The sequence below is a fragment of the Lissotriton vulgaris genome, unplaced genomic scaffold, assembly GCF_964263255.1.
Source record: "Lissotriton vulgaris unplaced genomic scaffold, aLisVul1.2 SCAFFOLD_481, whole genome shotgun sequence".
Taxonomy (NCBI): domain Eukaryota; kingdom Metazoa; phylum Chordata; class Amphibia; order Caudata; family Salamandridae; genus Lissotriton; species Lissotriton vulgaris.
This window is the reverse complement of record NW_028250356.1, coordinates 253,189-280,532: the sequence shown is the minus strand read 5'-3', so window position 1 is coordinate 280,532 and position 27,344 is coordinate 253,189. Positions and strand designations below refer to the sequence as shown.

General features: G+C 50.1%; 1 protein-coding gene across 1 annotated transcript in view; it reads left to right on the top strand.

Moving 5' to 3' along the window:
* Window positions 1-27,344, top strand: part of LOC147663284 (E3 ubiquitin-protein ligase TRIM39-like) — a 185,604-nt gene that overhangs the window by 126,928 nt on the left and 31,332 nt on the right. Inside the window, exon 4 of the mRNA XM_086950557.1 lies at window positions 15,072-15,094. Within this exon, the coding sequence (XP_086806683.1) occupies window positions 15,072-15,094 (23 nt within the window). The remainder of the gene's footprint in view (window positions 1-15,071; window positions 15,095-27,344) is intronic.

The window sequence follows — 27,344 nt, the reverse complement described above, 5'->3', positions numbered from 1 at the left end:
GCCCTAGTTGGAGTATTCTCCAGAGTGGGCTTCCCTAAGGAGGTCGTCTCCGACAGAGGTGCAAACTTTATGTCGAGCTACTTAACTGCTATGTGGAAGGAATGTGGTGTCAACTACAAGTTCACTACACCCTATCATCCACAATGCAATGGGCTTGTTGAGAGATTCAACAGGACCCTAAAAGGGATGATTCATGGACTACCGGAAAAGCTTCGGCGTAGATGGGACGTCCTGATCCCCTGCCTCTTGTTCGCCTACAGAGAAGTCCCACAGAAGGGGGTTGGCTACAGCCCTTTTGAACTTTTGTACGGGCATCCTGTAAGAGGACCCCTGTGTTTGGTGAAGGAAGGATGGGAGAGACCTCTCAAAAAGCCTGCAGCCAACATAGTGGACTATGTGCTCGGCCTCCGCTCGCGGATGGCTGAATACATGGAGAAGGCATCCGAAAACCTTAAGGCCAGCCAAGAACTCCAAAAAGCTTGGCATGACCAAAAGGCTGTCTTGACTGTTTACCAGCCCGGACAGAAGGTGTGGGTGTTGGAGCCAGTGGCCCCAGCAGCACTCAAGGACAAATGGTCCGGACCCCACACCATCCTGGAGAAAAAGGGAGAGGTCACCTACCTGGTCGACCTGGGAACTCCCCGGAGCCCCCACAGGGTGCTTCATGTCAACAGGCTAAAAGCATATGTCGACAGGAAGGACATGAGTTTGCTCATGGCCCTAGATGAGGGACAGGAAGAGGAGAGTGACCCTCTCCCCGACCTGCTCTCTCAGAATCCTGACGATGGCTCGGTAGATGGTGTTGTCTTTTGTGGCAGCCTCTCCGAACATCAACAGAGCGACTGTAAACAGGTTCTTCAGTCGTTCCGACATCTGTTCTCTCTGACACCCAGTCAGACCGATTGGTGCACCCATGAGGTCGACACTGGTGACAGCTTGCCCGTAAAGAGTAAAATCTACAGGCAGCCTGATCACGTTAGAGACTGCATCAAGAGTGAAGTGCAGAAAATGTTGGAGCTGGGAGTCATTGAACCCTCGGATAGCCCTTGGGCTAGTCCCGTAGTTCTAGTGCCGAAACCTCACACCCAGGGTGGTAAGAGAGAGATGAGGTTCTGCGTAGACTACAGGGGTCTCAATGCAGTCACTAAGACTGACGCCCACCCAATACCGAGGGCAGACGAGCTTATTGATAGGCTGGCTTCGGCCAACTACTTAAGTACGTTTGACCTGACAGCTGGGTATTGGCAAATCAGGTTAGCTGAGGACGCCAAGCCTAAAACCGCATTTTCAACCCCTGGTGGGCATTATCAGTTCGTGGTGATGCCCTTTGGTCTGAAAAATGCACCTGCCACCTTCCAACGGTTGGTGAATCACGTCCTTACTGGGCTGGATGACTTCTGTGCGGCGTATCTTGACGATATTGCTGTCTTTAGCTCCACCTGGGAGGATCACCTGGTCCACCTGCGGAAGACATTGGAGGCGCTGCAAGCAGCAGGTCTCACTATCAAGGCCACCAAGTGCCAGATAGGGCAGACACAGGTTGTATACCTGGGCCACCTTGTCGGTGGAGGTCAGGTTCAGCCACTGGAGAGCAAGATACAGTCAATCAGGGACTGGGCTCCTCCAACCACCCAGACTCAGGTTCGAGCTTTCTTGGGCCTGACTGGTTACTACCGGAAGTTTGTCAGGAACTATGGTTCCATCGTGACACCATTAAATGAACTGACAAGTAAGAAAATGCCAAAAAAGGTTCAGTGGACAGCGAGCTGTCAAAAAGCATTCGATGACCTAAAGCAGGCCATGTGCACGGCGCCTATCCTCAAGAGTCCGGACTACTCCAAACCATTCATTGTCCAAACAGATGCTTCTGAGTTGGGTGTGGGAGCTGTTCTTTCTCAACTGAATTTTGATGGTCAAGACCAGCCCATTGCTTTTATAAGCAGAAGGCTGACCCCTAGAGAGAAGAATTGGTCAGCTATTGAGAGGGAGGCCTTTGCTGTGGTTTGGGCCCTGAAGAAGCTGAGGCCATACTTGTTTGGCACTCACTTCAAGATTCAGACCGACCATAAGCCCCTCTTGTGGCTAAATCAGATGAAGGGTGAAAACCCCAAACTGCTAAGGTGGTCCATTTCCCTACAGGGGATGGACTTTACAGTGGAACATAGACCTGGTACTGATCATGGCAATGCCGATGGGCTCTCCAGATACTTCCACTTAGAACAAGAAGACTCACCTGGTCAAGGTTAGCTAGTTGTTCCGACGTTTGGGGGGGGGGTCATGTAGGAGAGTAGGGTCTGCAATCCCATGATCACCCAGATTTTTTGCTTTTGTTTCACTGGTTTACGACTTTCTCTGGCTGTGGGCCTGCCAATCAGACCCACAGCCTGGCTGTTCTCTTTCTAAATTACGAGATGTACCCTAGGTGCATTTACCAATTGGTACTGGGCCACCTTATCAGACCCCGTAACGCAGGGCATAGGTGTACCCAGGGCCGCCAGGGGCTGCAGCATGTATTATGCCACCCCTGGCTGGCCTCCTAAATTTGACACAACTGGCTGCATGACAGCTGGGGCGAAGTCGTGTAATCACCCTTTGCTTTAGATATAGTAGCCCTATATCTAACCCTCCAATGGACACCCGAGTTCCTATCAGTCACTCCTATGGCAGGCCTTGACAATCCTGAAGGCAGAGTGCATGGGCTCGTGTTAACTAAGCTCTGGCCCGAGCCGAGCCCGGTTGCAGCTTGCGGAATCAAGACCCAATGGCTGTTCCATGATAACGCGTACCATAACGGTAACTTCGGTGTCGCGTTATCAAGACATGTCGAGTAAGGTGTCATACGAATCGGGATGCTGCCCTCTCACCAACCCTGGCGACGAGGTTAGCATTCTGCCCTTCTAGAGGGACACGACATGTACGTAACTGTGAACCCCGGTTAAAGTTAACGAAAGCCTCAGCTCCACAAAATGGATGCTGCCACCACAGACACGAGTCTGACCTCCTGCTGCTGGGAGTCCTTCCAGCGAGGAGCACTTGGACAAAGGGTTTCCTGTCGAGGGCGGTGTTCGCACCGTCCCAGACAGGGTTTGTGTATTCTGGGTAGGTAGGGCTTTTGCGAGAAGGTGACTGCGGAGTGGCACCCCGGTGCTCACTACGCATCTGCCGGTCAGAACCAGTTCCAGGGGCGACAGCCCTGGCCTGGGGAAAGTCCGGCAGGGGAGAGGGGTGTAACTACCCCCCTTCCTGGTCCCACCCTTAGGGCAGGACCTAGTCATGTACCCACCCCTTTCTTTAGGATAAAGGCCGGAGCGGGGACCCTTCCAAATTAGATCATCTTTGAATCAAGAATACTTTCTACGAAAGGACTTCAAGACTCTTCTCAAGATTTCTCCCTTGTGGCTAAGGAGTAGTCACCCTGCATCAGCGGGCACCATCTAAGAACTCTGCGGTTTGCTGTAAGTCCTTCCTCAAGGAATCCGACGGCCCAGCTCGACGAGAACCGGCTTCCCTGGCACCTCTGACCTCTACCCACGTCATCAGCTCAGCTGTGATCTGTGGGTGCGACGAGACCTCGAGGGACCGGCCATCATCAGAACCTGCACGCTCTTAAAAACCAGCACGACCATCGAGGTAACTCTCTGGTGAGTGCTCTGGGGTCCGAGAAGCCCCGACCCTGAGCCGCTCCAGCACCGAAGTGCAGTCTCCCAGCATCTCCACGATCTGCGTGGGGCCCTTCTGCTCGCTGCTCAGCACGTTGTCTGGTCACTAGCCGCTGGCTTGTGTCCTTCTGTGACGACATCCGAGAATCAACACTGCCGGTCTGGTTGCTCCAGACTGGCCCTTGCTTCCATCTCTTTGAGAAGCACCCCGGACCCTCCTGGTCCACTCAAGACGCCGACAGCGACATCCGTCGTGGGACAGCTCGCACCTCCACCGTGGTCGCCGACAACGCCTCCTGGTCCGTGAGACTGCAGAGCCTAGCGTCGCCCACTCACCTGGTCGAGGTGACGGCCAACTGGTGCCTTCCTGGTACCCTCTGACTACTGGCTAGTAGTACGAACTTGGTCCCCTCTGCTTTCAGGTTTCATCAATCTCCGATCCAGGCTTGGATCTCTACGAACTATACACCACTGGTCGCCGGCCAGCAACTCCTTTTCTTCCGGCTCCTGGCTCGTCAGCGAAGACCCCGACGCCTGTAAGACTTGCAGCCGCAGCCCTCGTGGCTAGGTAACTCGGCATTTCGGTGCCTGCATAGCCTCCTTACTCTAGGGTCCCGAGTCCCTCGCTTCCGACTTGCCTTAACCTTTCCGTGTCCCCGGACACTTGTCTTTAAACTGTGCACTTGAAGTATTTTACTAAAGAGATTTGGTTTGTGCTTAGTACCCTGTCCTCATAAAGAGTACAGGGCTGTTGTGAATCTTAATAAATATACTGTTTATTTTCATAACACTTGTGTGGTGTCCTTTCACTGGGTGTTCAAGGGATACATGTGTGGTAAACAGCTGGCTTAACGCGCCCTCTCGAGTCTTTAGCCTTAGACTGCTCGTATCCACGCTACTAGGATAGCTGGTCTATAGGTTGACTTACAACCAAACACCATAAGGGTCGTTGGAATGATACATAGCGGTCGCTAGAATAGCGAACGTTGCATATCGGGCCAACTTCTCACACCAGCCCTGCAGAGAATTGCCACCCCCGCTGTCTTGGTGTCAGAGGATGCCCAGAATTGTGTGGGGTATCTAGGGTGTGCCATGCGTTTGGTGTCCCCGCTAAGAAGGTGCGTCTCCTGGAGGAGGATAATGTCAGGGGAGTGGTGTAGGAGGTAGCGCCATATTTGCTTCCGCTTATTGAGGGAATTGAGCCCTTTGACGTTGAGGGAGAGGACCTTCAGGGGCGCAGGAGTGTTCGCCATCATAGCACTAGGGGGGAGTGAAGTCGCGCATGACCCAGCATATCAGACCCTCCCGCAGAGAGGGCAGCAGCCACCTCGTCCAGCCCCCGGCGCGCCAACCCCCACAGGACCCACCACGCCACCCCTCCGCAAGCGCAGGGGGAGAATAGTAAGAAAGGGCAGTGTGATAGAGAAGTAGGAGAAGGAAAGAGAGAAAAAAGAGAGAGCACGCAGAGAAGAAGCAGAACCAAAACAGGCCAATTGGGCCAATACACACTGTCCCAGGTACCGGACATCCTCTACCCGAGGGCTTGGATGAACTCAGGAATGTCACTTCCTACAGGACAGAGGGAGGGGGCAAAGATACGGGTAGATGGAATAAAGTTGAGTCGTCTCAGAGTCCGTGCACCCCGCTGCCCAAGGTAGTCCGGGGGTGTGTCGAGCCGTGGGGCGTACATAGCCTATGCCGGGGCTCAGCGGTGCGGCTCGTGGCCTGGCAGAGGTGAGGGGCGTCGTCCAGTCCATTCGTCCTCCACTAGTGAGATAGGGGGGACCCTACCCCCAGGAACAACGGGGGGAAATCACCATAGTGCACGAGAACAGACCAGAGTGTTTAGGGGGCAAGTGCGTGTTCAGGGCAGTCTGGGTCGCCGTTGCAGTGGTTTAGCTGTCTTCCGGGGTCGAGGGGTGGTCTCCATCTTCAGAACCAGGGGCGATGGGCTGGGAGGTCTGCTCCTCGCGGTCGCCCTCAAGAGAACGGATGTGCGCTATGATGTCCTGTTTGGCCTGCGAGGTAGAGAGTGCGTCCACCGGGGGGGACCGTCGGCGTTTACGTACAACGGACCATTCGGGATGTGGAGGTGCCTTCTCCGAGAGGGGAGGGCGAGCCGGGCTGTGGTCCGGGGATTCCGGCATGCCTAGCAGTTGCGCCGCTTCACGATAGGACCTGAGGGCCCTACGCTTGCCCTCCCATCGAAAGATGAGCGCAAAAGGATGGCCCCACTGGTAGGAGATGTTGAGGGACCGGAGTCTCTCGGTGACCGGACGGAAGACCTTCCTTCTATGGAGTGTGGTGGGGGCCAAGTCCTGGAAAATCTGGATCTTGTGGCCCTCATACCGCAGGTCCGGATTATCCCTAGCCGCCTTCAAGATGGCCTCCTTCTCGGTGAAATAATGGAGCCTGGTGACGATGTCGGGCAGGAGGCCCGCTTTACCTCCCGCTCCAAAGACTCGGTGCGCGCGGTCGAGGCGCGGGGGGGGGGCGTCCTCCTCACCCCACACCGCTTGTAGGAGGAGGGCCACGTAGGTCATGGTGTCAGTCCCCTCTTCCCCGAGTGGCACACCCCGGATGCGGAGGTTGTTGCGGCGCCCCCTGTTTTCCAGGTCTTCCTGCTTGATCTGGAGCTGGATATGTTGCTCTTCAAGGGTCGCCACTCTCTGCCAGATCTGCTCTAGGTCCTCGGTGCGGGAGTCGACCGTCTTTTCCAGGCCGTCGACCCGGTCGCCAAGGTCGGTGACTTCCCTGCGTAGTTCTTTGACGCATGTATGGACCTCCGTCCTGAGGGACCCAATTTCCGTCTTCAGATCGGCCATGAAGGAGGACATGAAGGCCTGAGTTACCGGCGGAGAGTCGGTCGGTGGCGGGAGATTCCCCCCTGCCGACGCGGGGCCCCCCGAAGAGGATGGCGAGCCCGTCTTGCCCCACATGGAGGCCACTGATGTTCCCCTTGTCGTCGTTGGTGGGGGGTCCGGTTTATTCCCCTTGCCGCGGGTCATGGTCCACGTAGGGCGTCGGGGGACTGTGGAGGATAGGGGCAGCCGATGCGCGTAGCCCTCTTCCCTCGTCAGAGTAGAGTCTGTAGGAGGCTGCGTCGGCGCTCCAGTGGCCGAGTAGCCCAAGGTAGACGCTCAGGGGGCAAGGCCACGTGGTAGAAGGTGGCGATAAGGGATGTAGGCTCCACGAGCCCGAAGCAGGGTCAGGTCAGACAGCTGAGGGCCAGAGCGCTGGAGTGCTGCTGAAGCGGGGGTCAACCAGGCAGGTGGAGCAGCGTGCAGGAAAGGAGCCGTCCGCAACAAATGTCTCAGGGTTCGGGGCCCACAGGCGGAAGGCCCCCGATAGCTTAAGGCGGGATGCGACCACCCGCTCTCGCCTGATGAGGGGCCTGTACTCAGCACGATGTCCAGGTGGCCTGTGAGCGCCTAAGAGGGTCCCCTTGGGTGTCCCAGCAACAGCAGGCCCAAGGCAGGGGCGGCCGGTCGTGTGCCAGAAGATGACGGGGGCCCCCCGGGGTCTCCGTAAGTCAGGCAGGGGGCTGCCCCGGCAAGAGATCACTGGGCTCAGCAGGGCCTCAGGGAGGGGTCGGGTTGGGGCGGATTCTGCAGCTCCTGAATCCTCCGAGGTCCGGCTTCACTCACACATGGGCTCCGATCAGCCCTTCAGCCCGCCAACATGGAAACTGGGGGCACGCAAGCGGAGGCTGTCTGCGCTGGGGAGCCGGCCCTCCACCTCCAGAGGCGCCGGAAGTCAGCCAGGGGAGGAACGCGGCGGGTAGACCCGCACCTGAGCCTCGCTAACGCCGGGCCCCTCCAGGAAGAGACAGGGGGAGGGGGGGCGGCGCGCCGGCGCTCACCGGTGTGTCCCGCGTCGGTGGAACCGCTGGTGGACCTCACAATCAGGGGGCCTCCGCCAATCTCTGCAGCCCGGGCCTGTCGTTCCCGCCAAAAGCCGGGGCCTCTCGTGGGTGCGGCGGCCAGGCAGCTGCTGCGTCCTCCGCCGGGGGCAGCCCGGCTCCAGCTCCAGTCACCTCGGCGTTTAGGGCGGCAGCAGGCAGGTCCGCTAGGGGGGTATGGCCGCAGGCGAGGTCAGGGAAACTCCGATGCCGCCCACAGTCCGCCGCACAGGTCCCCTCTGCAGGAGCCAGCCAGGACGTCTCAGCAGCAGGCCCTCGATCAAGATGGCGGCCAGGGAGCCGGCCGGGGGCAGCCCGGCTCCAGCTCCAGACTCCTCGGCCTGTAGAGCGGCAGCAGGCTGGTCCGCTAGGGGGGTATGGCCGCAGGCGGGGTCAGGGAAGTCCCGACGCCGCACTCAGTCCGCCGCACAGGCCCCCTCCGCAGGAGCCAGCCAGGACGTCTCGGCAGCAGGCCCCCGATCAAGATGGCGGCCAGGGAGCCGATCGCGGCAGGTCCGGAGCTCCAGTCGCTGACAGCACGAACCTGCCCAGCCGTGAAGTGCCACCAGAAGAGATCACCGGCAGTGTCAGCAGTGGTTGGAGGGTCCCCAGGGACAGAAACCCCCCGGAATCCGCCAAAACAGGCTCAAGTAAGCAACGGGGCGACAGAGCTCACACGAGACAGGACTGTTCACATCGCTGTCTCGGCCACACCCCCCCTCAGACCTATTTTTAAATTTTTCGATGCCCCAACTAGACAACTCATTGTCCAAGCTACAGTACTCTCTAAGTTGGATTACGCCAGTTCGCTTCTTTTGGGCGTTAACCAAGCTGAATTAACACGCCTTCAGCGTGTGCAAAATGCAGCCGCCAGAATGCTAGTAGGATTGCCCAAATTCTGCTCCGTCAGTCGCTCCATCCACGATCTTCATTGGTTGCCTGTCGGACAGAGGATCAAGTTCAAAGCTCTGTGCCTGACCTTTAAGATCCTAAAGTCCTCTTCACCTCCTATTCTGGCACAGGCAATTACCTACTACACCCCTTCTAGAGTACTACGCTCAACAGGTCAATTTCTGGCCTGTGTTCCTCGCTTCAGGAAGGCCAGAGTGGGAGGTCGCTCCTTTGGCGTTCTGGCAGCGAGTCTCTGGAACACACTACCTGTTGACATCCGTGCCATATCTGACATATTGTCTTTCTGAAGAGCTATCAAGACTTTTCTGTTTCCATTACCCTAATCTTGATTCTGGCTATTTCCCTCTTCTGGTTGTGTTATTTTGTCCATTATAGCGCCGGGACGCCACTTTGCTGCGGCAGCTGAGCGCTCTATAAATTTTATAACATAACATAACAATGTGTCAAGTGACTCCATTCAGAATATCAGAATGTGCTGTGTTTTGTGACTCCATTCAGAATGACACCGTGCTGTGGCATTACCATTCAATTTCAATTTCAATTTTAAACTTTATTCGATTTTCACCTATTAAAAATCATAAAAGCAATTCATACAAAAAGATATATCTTTACAAGTATACATACTATATAGGTTAAAAAAGTATTAAATCAATTGGAGTGATTAATCGAATGATCATTAATTCATAATGAGTTCCGTCGTTTAAAAACACTTTTTAAGAACATCGTCATAGTCCTTATGCACAGGGGGTTTCCTAGTTGTTGCAAATTCAGATAAGCTGGCCTACATTGCCGCCAAGCCCCACCTCTCAGGTATTGTTTTAGCCATCTAGCACGCTCTTTCTTATACAATTTGCATAACAGTACTAGATGGAAGGTGGTCTGGGTGGATGGATTGTCGCATGGGCAGGGAGCCAGAGTTCTATTCCAGTCATTTTTAGCCGGGTATGAAACTAAGTGGTGAAAAATGTTGAACCTGAATCTGGTCAGGACAAAGCGTTCAAACCCCAGAGTCACGATGGTTAAGTATGGTTGTATTTTATAGGTAGTCAGCAACGACTGGTGTTCGAGCACAGTTTTTTTGCTGACTTCACTCCCAAGCCTTAGAATGTTGAAATGCTCCATACATAGTTTTTTTAGGGCTTTCTTTGGTATTTTCCCATTTAGTTTGGGTTTGTAGTACCATTCTGGCCTTTCAGTGTCCTTTTAAAACTTTCCTCACATACTCAAGCCATTTGATACAGTTTACATTGTCAAGGGCCATAACGTCGTTAATTACTTCACGATTTAGGCCCAATTCTGGCGTCGCCCAAATTCTCCGCCAGAGCAAGATTGGCTGGGTTTGATCAGGTCTGTCAGATATTCCATTCCTAGTTCCATGTGGCAATTGTAGACTGATATGCTTTTCGGAAGGGACAGAAGGTATCGAAAAAAATTGTTTTCTACAATTTGGAGCGTTGAAACATCCTGGTACCCCCATATCCCTGCTCTGTAAAGAGCAATGCTTCTACATTTAGCCACATATATGTTGAGCATGATTTCTGGTTGTTTTTTGCCCAATTTACTTGCAAAATGCTTTACAGCCGCAACCGAGCGTTTAAAGGCTAAAGATCTATTTTTCACCTCGGGGCCCCATGCCCCTGTTGCCTCGATTGTGACTCCTAGATATGGAAATGTTTTTGTAGCTTGTAATTGAAGACCAGCCACACTGAGTTGGTTGCATCTGGCTCCACCTTTGCCAGATCCCATCACAAAGGACTTTTTAGCGTTAAGTTTGAGGCCCCTTTCCTCCATGTAATCTACGTATTTATTTAAGGCTTTTTGGGCACCGACCTTCGTTCTTGCCATTAACACGGCGTCATCCGCATACAAAAGGGAGATGATCTGCCTGCTTCCAACCTTTGGAGAGTCAATGTTGCTGGCACCCAATTCCCTCTCTGGGCTGTTGGTATATAGTGAGAAAAGGAATGGGGCCAGCACACAGCCCTGCCTCACCCCCTTCTGTATGCGGAAAGACCCAGTGCATTCCCCCCCCAGCCCGAACCTTACTCTGGCGGTAGCATTTGAATATAATTGTCTCAAGAAGAGAACAATAGCTGGGTCCCCTTTCATCTCCTCTAGTGTTTCCCATAACTTATTGTGTATTACGCAATCAAACGCCGAGGAAAGGTCGACGAAAATTGCGTAAAAACGTCCCTCTTTTGCTCTAGTATATTTCCCCTGTAATCGGACAAAATTTAAAACTTGCTCCACAGTGCCCATCCATGGCCGAAATCCATATTGTACCGGCGTTAGAATGTTCTTTTCTTCTGCCCAATCCTGTAATTTAGTCAAAACCACTCTGCCTGCAATTTTCACTAGTGAATCTAGGAGTGATATCGGTCTGTAATTGGATGGGCTTTCCCTATCACCCTTTTTATGTATTGGGATTATTAGTGATTCTGCCCATGTTTTAACAAAACCTTTTGAGCAGCAGGCCCCCATTACTCTTAAACAGACTGGTGCCCAGAGGTCAGTATTCATTTTGTAGAGATCACTTGGGATCCCATCTGGTCCCGGGGCTTTATTATTCTGGGTGGAATTTATAGCCGTCACCACCTCCTCTAAATTAAACTCTATTGGGATAGGGCAGTAATTACTCTCTAATTGAGGCTCGTCTTGGGAGTTACAATAAACATTCGAGAAAAAGTCCACCCACGACTTTTCGTCAATAGCAATCTCCATTCTGGCTGACACTTTGTTGTTAAGAAATGGTGCGTTAACTACCTGCCAGAATAACTTTGGATCTCTGCTCTCCGCAGCTTTCATTAAGTCTTGCCAGGCTTTTTCCTTAATAGCCTTCTTTCTTTGATGTCTTGCTGAATTATATGCCTTTCTAAATGTTCTAATCATAGCATGGTCCCTTATTGTTTCATTTAAGGCCATTTTAAGGGCTTTATGTGCCTTGGTGCATTGGGTGTCGAACCAGCCCTTAGGTGTATTGTTTTTTCTTGAACAAGTCCTGGTCAAGACTCCCTGTATGCTCCTAGTGATATTGCTAAATGCCTCCAAGATTTCATCATTTGTAGGGTTGTCCTCTAAGCATACGAGGAATGAAGGGAGAGCACCTTCCAAAATTTTCTGTAGGATTTTTTCAGGGTCTACCATGCTCCATTTTAAGGCAATGCCATTTTGGCGTGCTACCGCTAGATTTTGCGTCCATGCCAGAGTCTCAGTTAATGAGGGTGTTTTTGTTCCCGGTGTACTGACAAGAATTTTTATCGGTAAGTGGTCACTCAGACCAATGGCGAGGGTCTCAAAGTTTACCACCCGACCGCCATACATATTCGGCAAGATAATAAAATCAATAGTTGAATGGAGACCCCTAGCCATAAAAGTGGGGGTAAACTTAACCTTAGGGGAGCACAGCCTATTTGCAAACCCAAGATCAAACTTGGCCATGATGTCATTTAAAATTTCCCCTTTGATATTGTGTTGGAAGTGGCTACTATCCCCATATTCCCCCTCCCCGTATTCCTGGAAACCACATATTTCCTTAGTGCATAGGTTTACGTTAAAGTCACCTACCCAGACCCAGATTAGATCCCTTTTATGGGTTTTACCTCCCTTATTTCTTACGTCACTTTCAGTAGTTCTTCCCTGAAGTGGGCATTCTCAATATTATTATAAAAGTTTACCACTATTAGCACATTGCTGCAGTTTAAATGAATGGTAACCAACTGGAAATATGGTGAGGCTGATCTACCTGAGCTGGTACTAGTATTTAAACGATTAGACACATATACACATAGTCCCCCTTTGAGCCTACCATGGCTGGAGGGTACTGCAGGGACATGAAAAGTCTTGAAGCCATCTATGTGCAATTCCGTAAAAACCCAGGTTTCCTGGACACATAGTATGTCTATGTTGTTAATGAACTCCCCCCACAGTGTTTCTGAGACTTTATTAACAATCCAGCACACATTCCACGTTACTAGGCTTACTTGGCGTTCATTTATACTTGTGTCTTTTATTTTAGGTGTGTTTTTACCTTTGGTTATTATGTACGGAGTCATCTTTCCCATATCATCCTTCATTGTCACCCCATTAGTTGTGTTTACATTTCCCTTGACCCTAATATGCTCTCCTATTTTACTATTTTGTTTAGTCCCTACTTCGCTGGCTATAGTTGTATTAAACCTGCTGCCGAGAAACGTCTGACCAGATATGGGTCTCTCGGGCACAACCTCATCCTCCCCCCCCCCCCCAGATTACCGCTTGAATTAGTCATAGAATTATCAAGTCAGTCATTTAGGTCTAACCCTGAGAGGGGTTCAAAGAGGTTGTGTAATGGGACATTCCAATATTGAGTCGGATTTATAGGGTGATGGTTGTAATCAAAGAAAAAATCAGGTCTATTGGGGTTTTGACGCGGAATGGGAAATGGCAAATTATTAAAACTTTGTCTTATTAGGCTGGGGTGCTGTTTACGATTACCAAAAGGGTGGGAGTTGGGGTGACCCCATTTTGGGGGATGAGCGCGGGGCTTCATCAGTGCTTCGGGATAGAAATAACTCAGGTTACGAGGGGATACACTGCCCTCCTTTCTTCCCGAAAACCAGTCACAAATATGGGTGACTACTCTGTGATCCCTAAAGTTTATTATAATCACATCGCCCTCTATCTTTTGGTCTCACACCTACCCAGTCACATCGTCTAACAGACACTATTTCCCCATTTAAATGTGGTGGGAGCGGTCTATTAATCCGCAGCCAGTGAATAACCTTATTTTTTAAACTGGTATCTGGCTCTATGCTACCCACTGGTACCACGGGGACCCCAGTCAAAATAATGACATAATTCAATGACTCTGGAGGTAAGTCAACATTTCCCTTATACTTTGTTTTGGGCCGGTTCTGTGGTGGTACATTTGCTCTCCTCACTTCTGTAGCTACAGGAGCATTCATGGGAATTGTCTTAGTTTTTCCTTTTTGTGATGCTTGTGTGTCCACTGGTCTCGGGTGTTTATCATTATGCGAGGGAGTTCTTTTAGGGTAATCCTTAGTTTGGATCGATTTATTCTGTGCAGGTTGTGTCTCCGAGTGTCCGGTTTCCTTTAAGTTATTTCCTCGCGGGCTTCATTAAGTGTCTATGCTGCTAAGATACAGTCCATAGTTTCTCCCAGCCTTTTGACCCTTTCTAAAAGTGGCAGCATAAAAGATTTAAGGAGGCATTCAATGTCCTCGATAAGCCCTCTATGCGTCTGGCCTTCTGGGGGCATACTCAGATCAGCTTGTTGCTTACTTGCTGCCTCTTTCACAGAGACCTTGTTGATTTTGTCTGGGGGGTTCTTTGTTTGTAGTGATGTATTTATGTTTATAGACCTTTTTTCTACCCCCTGCATTCCTCCTTTTTTTTCTTGGTGGTGAGTGGCATGCTTCATGACCTCTCTTTTTTTGTGCCTTCCCTTTAGGTGGGCTAACTGTTAGTAATGGTTGTGCCTCCCCTTGTGCCCCCTCCTTCAAGGATGGAGTGTTCAAGTCAATTAAACAATCGGACCCCGATAGTGACTCGATGGTGTCGATGGCATTTGTAGACTCCTTGTTAGTTGCATAAGGTGGGCCTTCTTGGAAGATCAGGGGGATAACATTAGTATCAAATATATCTATTTCTGACTCTCCCGCTGGTGTCGTATTATTAGGTGGTAGAAGGTGAGGTACCTCAATTCTTGCTGGGGCTAGAGGTTTATGTTTTAAAAGTTCAATAGAGAGGCGGCGCTCAGCTCTCTTTTCTGCCAGCGCTATCTCTCTGTCTAAATCCCTCTTTGCCCGTGCGAAGTACTTATCTAAGGGTCCCAATATACTGACCCCAACAGTCGAGGGTAGAGAGGAATGCAACTCATCTGATGACATGCTGTAGTCCCTGAATAATAATATTATTATGATAGTGAGAAAAGTAGCAATCGTACAATGACTCAACACTCCAGGTCGACCTTTGTGTGGATTAGAACGAGTGTACTATCGACTTACAGTGCCAGGCGCAATGATCGATTACGAAGAAAGGAATGATGATCCGGCGTTAGAGGGTGGGCCCAGCCCGGCCGCGTCCGGTCCCGGACGGCCACAGACGGCCCGCCCTTTGCCCGGCGTCCCGCGAGAGGGGGTTGACGCTCTATTTCAGCGCCTCCTGGCGCCAAACGCTTACGAAGAAAGCCGCTAGGGCTGCTGGGGTGTGTAGTTTTTTCCAGCCCACCCACGCTCCACTCGGCGGCCCTACTACGTGGTCTCAAAGGAGTTAGGCGGCGGGAGGCAGGCAGGCGAATTACCCCAGGCGCTGCGCTTCACACTGATATGGCCCGGCTGACTCCACTGGCAAACTGCAGGCAAAAAAAGTCAATTGCGAGTTCTGTTCCCATTCAGAATATCAGTTTCTGCTATGTGATTTGTCGACATTCAGAATGTCACATTCTGTGCTTGGTCATGCGATGCCACAGAATGTGCTTTGTCATGTGACCGCAGCCAACGTTTTCTAATCGTAGATAGAGTGTTTCACTCCTACAAATACTATCATAACTTTAACATCTTCTCTGGAAACTGATTTCACTTTGTTTTTCTGTTTTGCAGGATGTCAGAAGCACCCTAAGCAGGTAAGGCTGGTTTATTATTCTCCTCTCAGTGTGTAAGGAGCAGGTCTCACTGCTGCAGTGTGTAAATGCCACTACTGAGCTCACACAAAGTGCTAGGAAACTTTCAGATCCTCATCAAATCACTTTGTATCCTCAACAAAACTCTTAAGTACTCGGAAAATACCTTTGATTCCTCTGAAAACTCCCTTGTATCATCAGGAAATGCTCTTAAATCTTCCTAAATCCCTGTAAGTCATCAGAAAACTCCTTTGAATCTTGAAATAATTGCTACAGAAATGAGCTGCTGTCCTCACAAAACCTATTTGTATCTATAAAACCTACCTGAAGTCCTCAGAAGAGTTCCCTGTACACACAGAAAACTAATGCACATTCTGGAAACTTCCCCTTCGGTTTCTTCAATTAGGAGTTGTGGAAAAACGAATTCAAAGTTTCCGAACTACGATGCCAGTCTTAAAAACATCCCTTCTCTGCTTCCAAACAGCGTTGAAATATAATTAAAGCCATGTTCAGGCCTCATTCTTTAGTAAATTCCCTCCAAACTCTCCATCTTCTGGCATGTTTGCGTAATGTTTCCTTGCTGCTGTGTTACTCAACGTCCCCTTTGCGTAGTGTCCACGCTTATTCACATTCTTAAGTGGTCTGCGTACACCCATGGAATATCATGGTACGCCAGTTAGCACTAAAGAATGGTTCGCTACATCTATTCGCCCACGTCTCAACCAGGCGAATCCTCAGGGTCACTGCCCTCTATCTGTTGCAGCTCATTTTAAGAGGTTGTCCCAACATGCTGCTATGGGTTCTCAACGCAGTTCTAACGTTTCTTCATGCTTGATGTAGATGCTTTCGGACTTGGCCCATGCGAACAATGAGTGACGCCATGCCCGTACATGTGGTGGGTCCACCACTTTCCACCATCTAGTTAGGAGCCTTTTAGCTACTATGATCCCCAAGTCTTGGAACCTAGACACTACTTTGGTGGCAGGCGTCCTCCTGAATTGATACAGGAGGTATACAAAAGGTAGTGCTTGACCTGTGCATGTGTGTAATCTCCTGGTTATCATGTTCCAGTACACTCCTATTCGGGGGCAGCTCCATAACATGTGTACTAGTTCAGCCCCTGGGGGTGTTGTGTTTGTTTGTTGGGGTTGGTAGGATTCCTCAGGGCGCTTGCTGTGATCCATTTAGTGAAGTTGTCCACTGCTTGTTCCGTGTACTTGTGGAGGTGGGTAGGTGAAAGTTGAGGGTGTTGATCCAGCGTTGTTCTGATGCTTTGGACCGGCTACGACATGTTTCGCTGGCAGTGGAGGTGGGGGTTTTGAGGGGCTCTGAGATGATGAAGTGGACGCAGTGGTGGTCGGTCCAGGTGAGCTGTTAAGTGTGGGTGTAAAGATAGGGTCAAGCGTGTCTCTTGCGATGTGAGTGGGGTTGGTGACTAATTGCTCAAGTTTGAGGTTGGCCATACTTTCTGGGATGTCAGCCGTGTTGGTGTCATCAATGTTTTCAAGGTGAAAGTTGAGGTCTCCTAGGAAGATAGTTTCACCTCAATAGTGATAGGAGCGATGAAGTTGGAGAAGGGGTTGCAGAAGGGAGGGCCGAGCCCTGGGGGTCTGTAGGTGAGGGTTTCTCCAATCGTGGGTTTGCTGTTCGTTTGGAGTTGGAAGTTGAGATGCTCCATGAAGGGGGTGGTGTTGTCTGTTGTGGTTGCACATTTGAAAGTCTCTTCGTGGATTATGGCTGTGATGCTGCCGTTTCTATTGGTCCTGGCTCTGTGTGTGATCTTGCATCCGTCTGGTATGGCTGTGGCTATACTGGGTGCTGATGCGGCGTTCAGCCAGGTCTCTGTAATGAAGACGGTTTCTGGGGTGGTGATGGTTTTCCAGATTTCTGTGGCGTCTTTTTCCAAGAGAGCGTGCGTTGTTCAGCAGGCAGTTGATCTCTCTGAAGGGGTTGGCCACGGCCCTGCTGTTGAGTGTGAGTGACTTGTTGGGGCTGATGAACGTGGTGTCAGTTGTTTCTCTTGTGATGCAGGTAAATCGGCAGTTCCGGCAGGAGAAAGGGTAATCTGTGGTCCTGGGTGAGGCCTGGGCGCAGCAGTTGTTCTGCCATCCGGAGTCCAGGGCTCTAAGTGCGTTTGATGTGAAGCACAGGCAGTCCGTGGTGGGTGGAGACCTAGAGTCCATGCACGGTCTACCCACTGTGCGCGTCTGCTGCGTGGGTGCGCTGTGGTCTCCATGCCAGAGCCTGGGTTAGTGGCAAGAGGGTGCCAATGGTGCCCACAGGGGTAGACAGAAGGCACGACGGGGAGCGATGCAGGAGGCGAGGTGTAGGGGCGGCATTGCTGCAGGCAGCGGAAGGGACAAGGGATAGGTCGGGCAGGCAGGGAGAAAGGGAAGGGGAAGAAGCCAGACTGTAAGGTCAAGTGCAAGTGGCCCAGGATACCAGGGTCAAGAGGGGCGCAGCTGGACAGTAAATACTGGGAGTCTGGTGCAGGTTGGGCTGAGAGGAGAGCGCTGGGCACGGTGTCAGGGGGGATAAGGCCACAGACCACTGAAACAAACTGTAGGCGTAAGAGGGGTGGCCCAGCCTCCTCCAGTTTCTGACATGGACGGGTTCACCCTCTGCCTAGGCTTTGCTCGGGCACCGCCCGCACAGCTCCCGCTGCGGAAGGTGCGAAAACGGGCCAGGCCCGCATCCTGGAGACTGCTGTCCCTGAGGGTTATGGCGGCGCTGCTGCTGGCTCTGGCTCCCGAGTGGAGCTGGGAGAGTCGTGAGGCAGAAGTCCAGGGCCTGGAGAAGCAGGTGAGGGAGCGGCAGATACTGGGTGTCCCATCCTTGGTCTGTTGAAAGACTATCTACCCTCTATGACCATTGCTTGACATCAGTCTTTCCCAATGTAAAGAACAGCCTAGGCGGAAATCTTAAATTGCCTACACAGTGGTAATAGGACAAGAGACTTAAGAAGGACGGTTTCCAGAAATTACGTTTTTGTACTGAACGAATTTATTATTAAATAAAACAATTTAAAAATACATATCTCAAATGACACATTAAAATTGCATTTCAAAATATAATCACAGTAAAAAACACATAATCAGTTCCTTTTACAATGAAAATGGGGGAGTGGCGAATCAAGTTGTGTGTCGAGGCGTTTCGGCGGCCAGCGCCTTTCTCAAGACATAGGACAACTTTCTAAAAATAAAAACATATTTTAGTACAATATTTAAGCAGATTTCTAACATCATATACGTATCAACGGTTCCCATTCAACTCTATATTTTAATGTAAATACTTTTGGTTAGAAAAACGTGGAGACTGTGCATAAAGAAGCTTCTGTCCTGTTTTTATGGGCAATTTTAAGCTCAGAGAATAAGAGCAAAGGTCAAGGGTAGCCTCTACTGTAGCTCACATAATTAATATTATCAAGGATCTCTCATGGTACAGAATTGCAGGATTACATTTGCATAGTAAACAGAAAAATAATTGATCTTGTATTGGTAAATGATCTGAAGGCTCATTGGAAAGAGCAGAAAATGCAAAATATATTCAAAGCTGATATTGCACATAGATAAATTCACATATATCACTGTTACCCAAGATAATGTACAAAATCATTTTCTTTACATACAACATTGTTTGTTTGGATAATACAAAGAGAGTTATGCCTTACTCACTGAGAATAGACTGGAGATAAACATAAATACATTTTATCCAGTTGACCAGATACCAACCAGAGACATCTTCTATTTTGTATTTTATATAGGGAAATAGGTAGAGATATGTAGGCCAATAGTTGTAGCAGAAGGATGAATAGAGGAGAAATAAAGAGGAAATGATTCAAAATTTGAAACCCCATATTTATAACATTACGGTCCTATTGTTTTGTTTCAGAGTGTGGTTTATATACGAAAAGGTAGACCTTATTACGTAGATCAAGAGGGTTTCATAAAACTATTGATTTATTGTCGACATGTCACATTCATGACTAGATTATGATATTATCTAACTTACCTACAGTAAGGAACAGCCTGTAGAACCACATTTTTATATATTTCATTCAAGTCTTTGGAAGATTAGAGGATTCAATTGGTATTGGTGACAGAAATCTGCAAAATTTATTATAAAAATAAAAAGGTTTATGTAACACTGTAAATTATATGATTGTCTAAATTCAACAGGATTTTTTCATAAAGATGACGTACCTAATCTGACCAAGGATTGTTTCTTATGCAAAGCTGATGACGATGTATATTCCACTTTTTAGATTGAGGCGGGATGGATGTATTGATCTGTGGGGAGGTTTAAAAAGGAAAAAATATATATATGTATAATTGGAGGCTACCTCACTGCTTAAATGTTGCTCAGTTTAAATACCTGCCAGATATAAACAACTATTTTACCTGATATTCAAGGCGATAAAGCGTCGCCTTCACAGAATATGACCAGTTAGAGAAGGGGCTTCATATTTTGGAAATAGCACCTGTGTTAAAAACATATATAAAAATCACAGATCAATATTTTCTGTGTTTATCGAGTTAATTCCCATACCTACAGATTTGGTTCCCATACCTAAGAAGAAGAAGCCAGACTGCAAGGTCAAGTGCAAGTGGCCCAGGATACCAGGGTCAAGAGGGGCGCAGCTGGACAGTAAATACTGGGAGTCTGGTGCAGGTTGGGCTGAGAGGAGAGCGCTGGGCACGGTGTCAGGGGGGACAAGGCCACAGAGCACTGTAACAAACTGTAGTCAAGTCAAGTCAAGTCAAGTCATAGGATTTGTATAGCGCACTACATACCCAGAGGGTTTCAAGGCGCTTAGGAAAGGGAGGATGATTACTTGTCGAATATCCACGTTTTAAGTTGCTTTCTGAACGCTAGGTGGTTCTGGGTAAGGCGAAGGTAAGCGGGGAGTGAGTTCCATGTTTTAGCAGCCAGGTATGAGAAGGATCTGCCTCCCATGGTGGTCTTATTGATGCGAGGTACAATGGCGAGGGCTTGGTTGGAGGAACGTAGTTGGCGGGAGGGGGTGTAGAAGGACAGTCGTGAGTTGAGGCAGTCTGGTCCGATGTTGTAGAGTGATTTGTGTGCGTGGGTAAGCAATCGGAAAGTGATCCTCTTATTGACGGGTAGCCAGTGGAGGTCTTTAAGGTGACCAGTGATGTGTTCGTTGCGTGGGAGGTCTAATATGAGCCTGGCTGAGGCGTTTTGGATTCGTTGGAGTTTCTTCTGGAGTTTTGCGGTAGTGCCCGCGTAGAGGGTGTTTCCGTAGTCCAGTCGGCTTGTGACCAGAGCGTGGGTGACTGTTTTCCTTGTATCGGAGGGGATCCAGCGAAATGTTTTTCTGAGCATGCGAAGGATGTTGAAGCAGGAAGAGGATACGGCGCTGACTTGTCTGTTCATTGAGAGTGAAGAATCCAGGATGACGCCTAGGTTCCGTGCGTGGTCTGTCGGGATGGGTGCTTTTCCGAGGGCATCCGGCCACCAGGAGTCGTCCCATGCAGAGGGGGATGTACCTAAGATGAGGACTTCTGTTTTGTCTGAGTTCAGTTTCAGACGGCTTTGTTTCATCCATTCGGCAACTTCTTTCATTCCTTCGTGTAGGTTAGTTTTGGCGGTGCTGGGGTCATTGGTGAGAGAGAGGATCAGTTGAGTGTCGTCCGCGTAAGAAATGATGTTGAGGTTGTGTTGGCGTGCGATGGCCGCGAGGGGGCTCATGTATACGTTGAAGAGGGTGGGACTGAGTGAGGATCCTTGTGGTACGCCGCAGATGACTTCAGAGGCCTCGGACTTGAATGGAGGAAGGCGGACTCTCTGGGTTCTTCCGGTGAGGAACGAGGTGATCCATTCAAGTGCTTTTCCTTGGATTCCGATGTTATAGAGGCGTTGTAGAAGGGTGCTGTGGCAGACTGTGTCAAAGGCTGCGGAGAGGTCGAGGAGGATGAGGGCGACTGTGTCTCCATTGTCTAGTAGCGCTCGAATGTCGTCTGTTGCTGCGATGAGGGCGGTCTCAGTGCTGTGTTTTGCTCGGAAGCCAGATTGTGAGGGGTCGAGGGATTTGTTGGCTTCGAGGAAGGTGGCGAGCTGGTTGTTGACAGCTTTCTCGATGACTTTGGCCGGGAATGGGAGAAGCGAGATGGGGCGGTAATTTTTGAGTTCGGTGGGGTCCGCTGTTGGTTTTTTCAGAAGGGCGGTGAGTTCAGCGTGTTTCCAGTCTTCCGGGAACGTGGCGGATTTGAAGGAGCAGTTGATGACGTCTCTGAGGTGTGGAGCTATGACGGAGTCTGCTTTGTTGAAGATGTGGTGAGGGCATGGGTCTGTGGGGGATCCTGAGTGGATTGAATTCATCAGACGGATGGTGTCCTCAGCGGAGATTGGCTGTAGGCGACTGTAGGCGTATGCGACTGTAGGCGTAAGAGGGGTGGCCCAGCCTCCTCCAGTTTCTGACTGGCATGGACGGGTTCACCCTCTGCCTAGGCTTTGCTCGGGCACTGCCCACACAGCTCCCGCTGCGGGAGGTGCGAAAACGGGCCAGGCCGGCATCCTGGAGGCTGCTGGGAACTTTAGTTCCCTGAGGCTGATGGCGGCGCTGCTGCTGGCTCTGGCTCCCGAGTGGAGCTGGGAGAGTCGTGAGGCAGAAGTCCAGGGCCTGGAGAAGCAGGTGAGGGAGCGGCAGATACTGGGTGTCCCATCCTTGGTCTGTTGAAAGACTATCTACCCTCTATGACCATTGCTTGACATCAGTCTTTGTAAGTGCCTGGGTTAGATGCGTAAAGGCTGTCAAGTTCTTTGTGCACTTACCACAGTATCTCATCATGCCTAGGAAACGTCTTCCTCCTGTCATGAAAGTTGGTGTGAGTGCAGATTTCTTGTCTTTGACTTTGCTGGGATTCGGAGTCACCATTTCTGCTGAAAATCTCTGTTCCAGGAAACTGATGTGTTGCTTTGGAAAGTCACACTTGCAGGGTTTAGCCTGAGGCCGCTTGAAGGCACTATAGGACTTTTTGGACACAATAATGACTGTCACATTGTGTGCCTACACCAAGATGTCATCACTGATGTTAATTATTCCAGTCAATCCATCTAGAACTTCTGGGAGGGTGTTCTCAAAAACATCAGCGACACTGGAGATTCCGAAGTTTAATCTTGTGTATAGTCTCAGACCCAGGTGTGTGGAGAAGGTCGAGATATATCAAAAAGTGGGGTCGAGCATCAGCAGGTGATACCCTGACTTAAGATCTGTTTTGGAGAACAAGCTAGCTCCTTTGATCTCATTTATTAGTACATCCTTTGTAGGCGTGATATGTTGTTGTCTTTGGCCTGCCTGATTTAGGAGGTGCTTGGCCACTCGCAGCCACACCTCTCCTGGCTGTTTGGGCTTCTGGGTGACAACAGTTGTGAAAACCCAGGGAGTGGACCCATAATCCCGATCGATGATGTCAGCCTCTTCCAGGCTTCATAGCTCCTCTTCCAATTTTGCCTGAAGATGAATCACCCCTCAGTGATGTCAATAGATTGATCGATCTGCAGATGCACAGTCTTTCCTTTCAAACACCCAAGGCCATGAAACAGGCTGTTGCTTTCCTGGAGAAGATTGTCCAGCTCAGCAGTGGAGGCAAAGTGGATCAGCTGAAGACTTGTGGCTGCCTGGCAGCATTCCTGCACTCTTTGTTAATGTGCACCTTGGCTCTGACTGCTTGTTTCTCATGAGCGAGTTCCACTTTGAAGACTCCTGTTAAGGGTAGTGGGTTTGGATGTCTTTATCTACTTTGATTGATTATGGATTGAGCTCTCATCAGTTAACATGCACACACTGGCCAGGTCTTTTAACCAGGCATAAAACTCATCCATTGATCCATCAAGTTTTTATCTTCTTTGACAGAGTATGAAATCTTCATAGTTATGGTGTACCAGGGGTGCAAAATATATGCACTCACCATGGAGTGTGAAGCAGACTGGACCGAAAAGGATGTGTGAGAATCTGAAGCTCTCTCTTCCTCTCCTCCAAAACACCATTGATTGCAAAGTACATTTATGTTCTGTCCAGGCACACCTTCCATGTAGGTGCCTGTGGAGAGGATGACCAAGAGATCACAAATGGACTGATGGCGAGGATGGAAGACATCTTGGGTGGTCTGGATGTGTGCATGCAGAGTGGAGCAGGCGGGTAGTCAGTCACACCTTGAGGCTGGTGCCTACGATGTCGATACTGCAGGGAGAACACATCTGCAGCAGCCAGGAGTGGTGACCTGTGTTGCAGTGATGTCAAGAGCTGAGGCAGTTGGGGTTTGCATGTAATAATAAAAAAAAAAAGCTTCCAAAATGTAAATTACTCTTCTTTCCAAAAAGATGGGGATGCTTTAGTCCACAAGGGAAAACCAAATAGGATGATGGACGGAGTGTTGAACATTACAAGCACTCACCCCCAGTCAACTGATCTGGGTTTAATCCATCACCGTTCTTTAGCCCACTCTGCCACCCCAGTTCAGACATGGCTATATGCAAATCAGTCTGACCCTGTGGCTCATGGGAACAGTCCAGCCTGAACTGCAAGCCATGTCTTCCCTGGACCGGAAACGAGCATCCTGGGACCAGTTTCTGGCTAATCAGCTGTCATCAGCCAGGCTAGCTTGAAGACAGTGGCAAAGTTAGCAAGGGGCCCATGTGTGGGTATACCCTGCCAACTTAGGGCAAACAAAGCAAAACCAAAGGGGTTGATGGACCGAGTGTTGAACATTGCACGGGGGCAGAAAGACCTTTGGGGTCACATTGGAGGAGGAGGCTAGGCACGATGTGTGGGCAGGTAACCCCCACACCTAGTCGCAATACAAAAGCTCCCTGGTGTCTAGTGGGCTTTCTGCCCCTTCCACTGGGGCAGATTGGGTCAAAGGCCTCATCTGCCCCCTGGGTTGGACAGAAAGACTGTTGTGGTTCATTTAAGGGGTTGGGTTAGGTCCAATGCCTAGGTCGGGCGTTCCCACCCATTTCTCCCCCCAGAAATCATCCTTGGTGTCTACAGTGCTCCCCCTCCTTCCAGCCGCTAAACAAAAGAAAAATAAAACGAACATAAACCATGGTTTATTATCATTTTATCTGGTATGACCTATCGGGGCGCGAGACAGTTTGGCTGGCCGTCACAGGCATGCCAAACCATCAAGCGCACTTTGCATGTTGTCCACGCAGGCTGCATTACAGCCTGGGTCGTGAACATGCTCATGCTCCCAGTCCCTGGCTGAGCGCCGAACTACGACACTTAGACCAATCACAACTCTTCACTGCAGCATTGTGATTGGCTCAGGGGGGCCTGGTTGCTTCCTGCTTCTGGCCAGAGCAGGGCAATGACAAGGAGGGACGATGAGAAGATGTGGTGGAAGTAAGGTGAGTTACATTTAAAAAAAAAAGTTTTACTACCCTAATCCGTGCCAACCGCCACTGGCTGTCTAGTGGGTAAAAGCTGCCAATATACCCCCATGGGAGTAGAAATACTTTTGGGCCTGTGGGTAGGGGGGTGCATTACCCATTGCCTGAAGGGGGCTTTCTGCTGCCTGCTGGGGGAAGAGTGGAGGAAAGACCTCCTATCTACGACTGATGAGCGGGTACAGGCTAGGCCCAGGGCCTCAGAGGGCAGCTCGCACCCATTTTGGCAAGAGACCCGAGACCAAACGCTGCTTGTGGGGCCACCTCCGTCAGGGCAGGACTGCTTGATGCTGCAAGATATCATGGCCTCGATCCGGAGGATAAAGTCCTCGCTGGAAATACTTATGGACTTGGTCACGAATGAGGTATCCCTAATGAGGGCGGATCTGCGGAACATGAGCTAACGAGTGAAGGAAATAGAAGACACTACCACCTCTCTCGGCCTAGACACTGAGACCCTCAAAAGCCAAGTTCACGATCTACGAAAGGCTAATACCCCAATGGAGGCCTGACTGGAGGACTTTGAACGTAGAGTGCGACACAACAACATGTGCAATGCTCTTCCCAGCTAAATTACGAGTGGAAGCAGAGGGAAAAACATGGTTTTTCATATCCCCAGAAGATGCCTGGGAGTGGTTGGATGGTTGGCGTACTGTCAGCAAGCAGGGGGCTACGAACCGGCTTGGATGACGATGATGCCGTTCAGGAGATTCATCAGAGACACTCACCCCCAGTCACAGATCTGGGCTGAATCCATCATCATTTTTTAGCTCACTTCGCCACCTCGGTTCAGACCCAGTTATATGAAAATCAGTCTTGACCCTGTGCCTCATGGGAACAGTCCAGCCCGAATTGCCAAGCCAGGTCTTCCCTGAACCAGAAACAAGCATCCTGGGACCGGTTTCTGGATAACACCTTCATCAGACAGGCTAGCTTGAATTCAGTGGCAAAGTGAGCAAAGGACCCACGTCTTGGCATACCCTGCCAACTTAGGGCGAACAAAGCAAACACAAGGAGATGATGGACGGAGCGCCAAAACTTTTCAGACACTCACCCCCAGTCACAGATCTGGGTTGAATCCATCATCATTCTTTAGCTCACTTTGCCACCTCAGTTCAGACCCAGCTATATGCAAATCAGTCTTTACCCTGTGCCTCATGGGAACAGTCCAACCCAAATTGCCAAGTCAGGTCTTCCCAGAACCGGAAAAAAGCATTCGTCAACCCGTTTCTGGGTAACACCCTTCATCAGCCAGGCTAGCTTGAATTCAGTGGCAAAGTAAGCAAGGGACCCACATCTGGGCATACCCTGCCAACTTAGGGCGAACAAAGCAAACACAAGGAGATGATGTATGGAGTGCCAAAACGTTTCAAACACTCACCCCCAGTCACAGATCTGGGTTGAATCCATCATAATTTTTTAGCGCGCTTCGCAACCTCAGTTCAGACCCAGCTATATGCAAATCAGTCTTGACTCTGTGCCTTATGGGAATAGTCCAGCCCGAATTGCCAAGCCAGGTCTTCCCTGAACCGGAATCAAGCATCCTGGGACCGGTTTCTGGGTAACACCCTTCATCTGCCAGGCTAGTTTGAATTCAGTGGCAAAGTGAGCAAGGGACACACGTCTGGGAAAAGGTGATTCAATGGGTTACCGGGATCTCTCAGGGCACCAGGGTGTTTCTTACAGATCCCCAAGATATTGCGAATGCCTTCTCAGATTACTACAAGCACCTATACTCCCCAGTCGGGGCTACGAATATGTGACATTCCCACGACTTTCTCTGTTATTTACGACTTCCTACACTCACTACTGAAGACTGATCCTACAGAGGACACAATTGCCCAAGCGATTCGCAATATCGCATCAGGCAAAGCAATGTGTCAGAACGTGCTCCCGATAAAGTTATACAGGATTACTATGACTCTTATTGCACCGCAATTACTTTAAATGTACTTGGAGAGTCGGGAAAAGGGGGTGCTCTCCAGAGACCAAAGGCTCGCTTCCATTTTGGTCCTTCATAAGGAGGGTAGGCCAGCTGAGGACTGCTCCTCCTCCAGACCCATTTCCCTCCTCAACGCTGAGATCAAAATTTTGGTGAAACTATTAGCCCTTAGATGAATACAAATTATTACCAAATTGGTGCATCCACACCAGTCCTGTTTCACGCCAGGTAGAAACACGACCTTCAATCTGCGATGTCTCCACGGAATGTTGGGGCTCGCCCTTTCTATACAAGAAGACTCAACTATTTTGTCCCTTAATGCTCGTATGGCGTTCGACACTGTGGAATGGCTATACCTTTTTGCTGTGCTGGAACGGATGAGCTTCGACCCCAAGTTCTTGTCCTGGGTACGATTATTATACACCAATTCCCTGGCCTGGGTAGTCATTAATGCGAAAACCTCTAGATAATTCCCCTTGCGGTGTGAGACCACAACAGGGTTGCCCTCTTTCGCCTCTCTTGTTTGCTCTAGTTCTAGAACCACTGACGACCTGTGAATTCTCTCACCCGTTGATACGTGCCCTACACAGGATGGAGGAGTGGGAATACATAATTTCTCTGTACGCTGACAATATATTATTGTATATAGCAGCTCCCGCGTCTCCCTGAGTCGTATACTGCAAATATTCACAAACTTCGGTAGATACTTGGGATACACCATTAAGTGGTCTAAATGGACGCTTTTTAGGTTTCGCCTGTCGTTACTGCGCAAGCAGTTCGCGCAGGCGAAATCCTAATGATTACAATATGGGATATAGGAACGTCCCCCGGCTCCCATTGGCTAGCTCCATAAATGGAGGCTAGCCATTGGAAGCCGGATCTGTCCGTCAAGGCCGGACC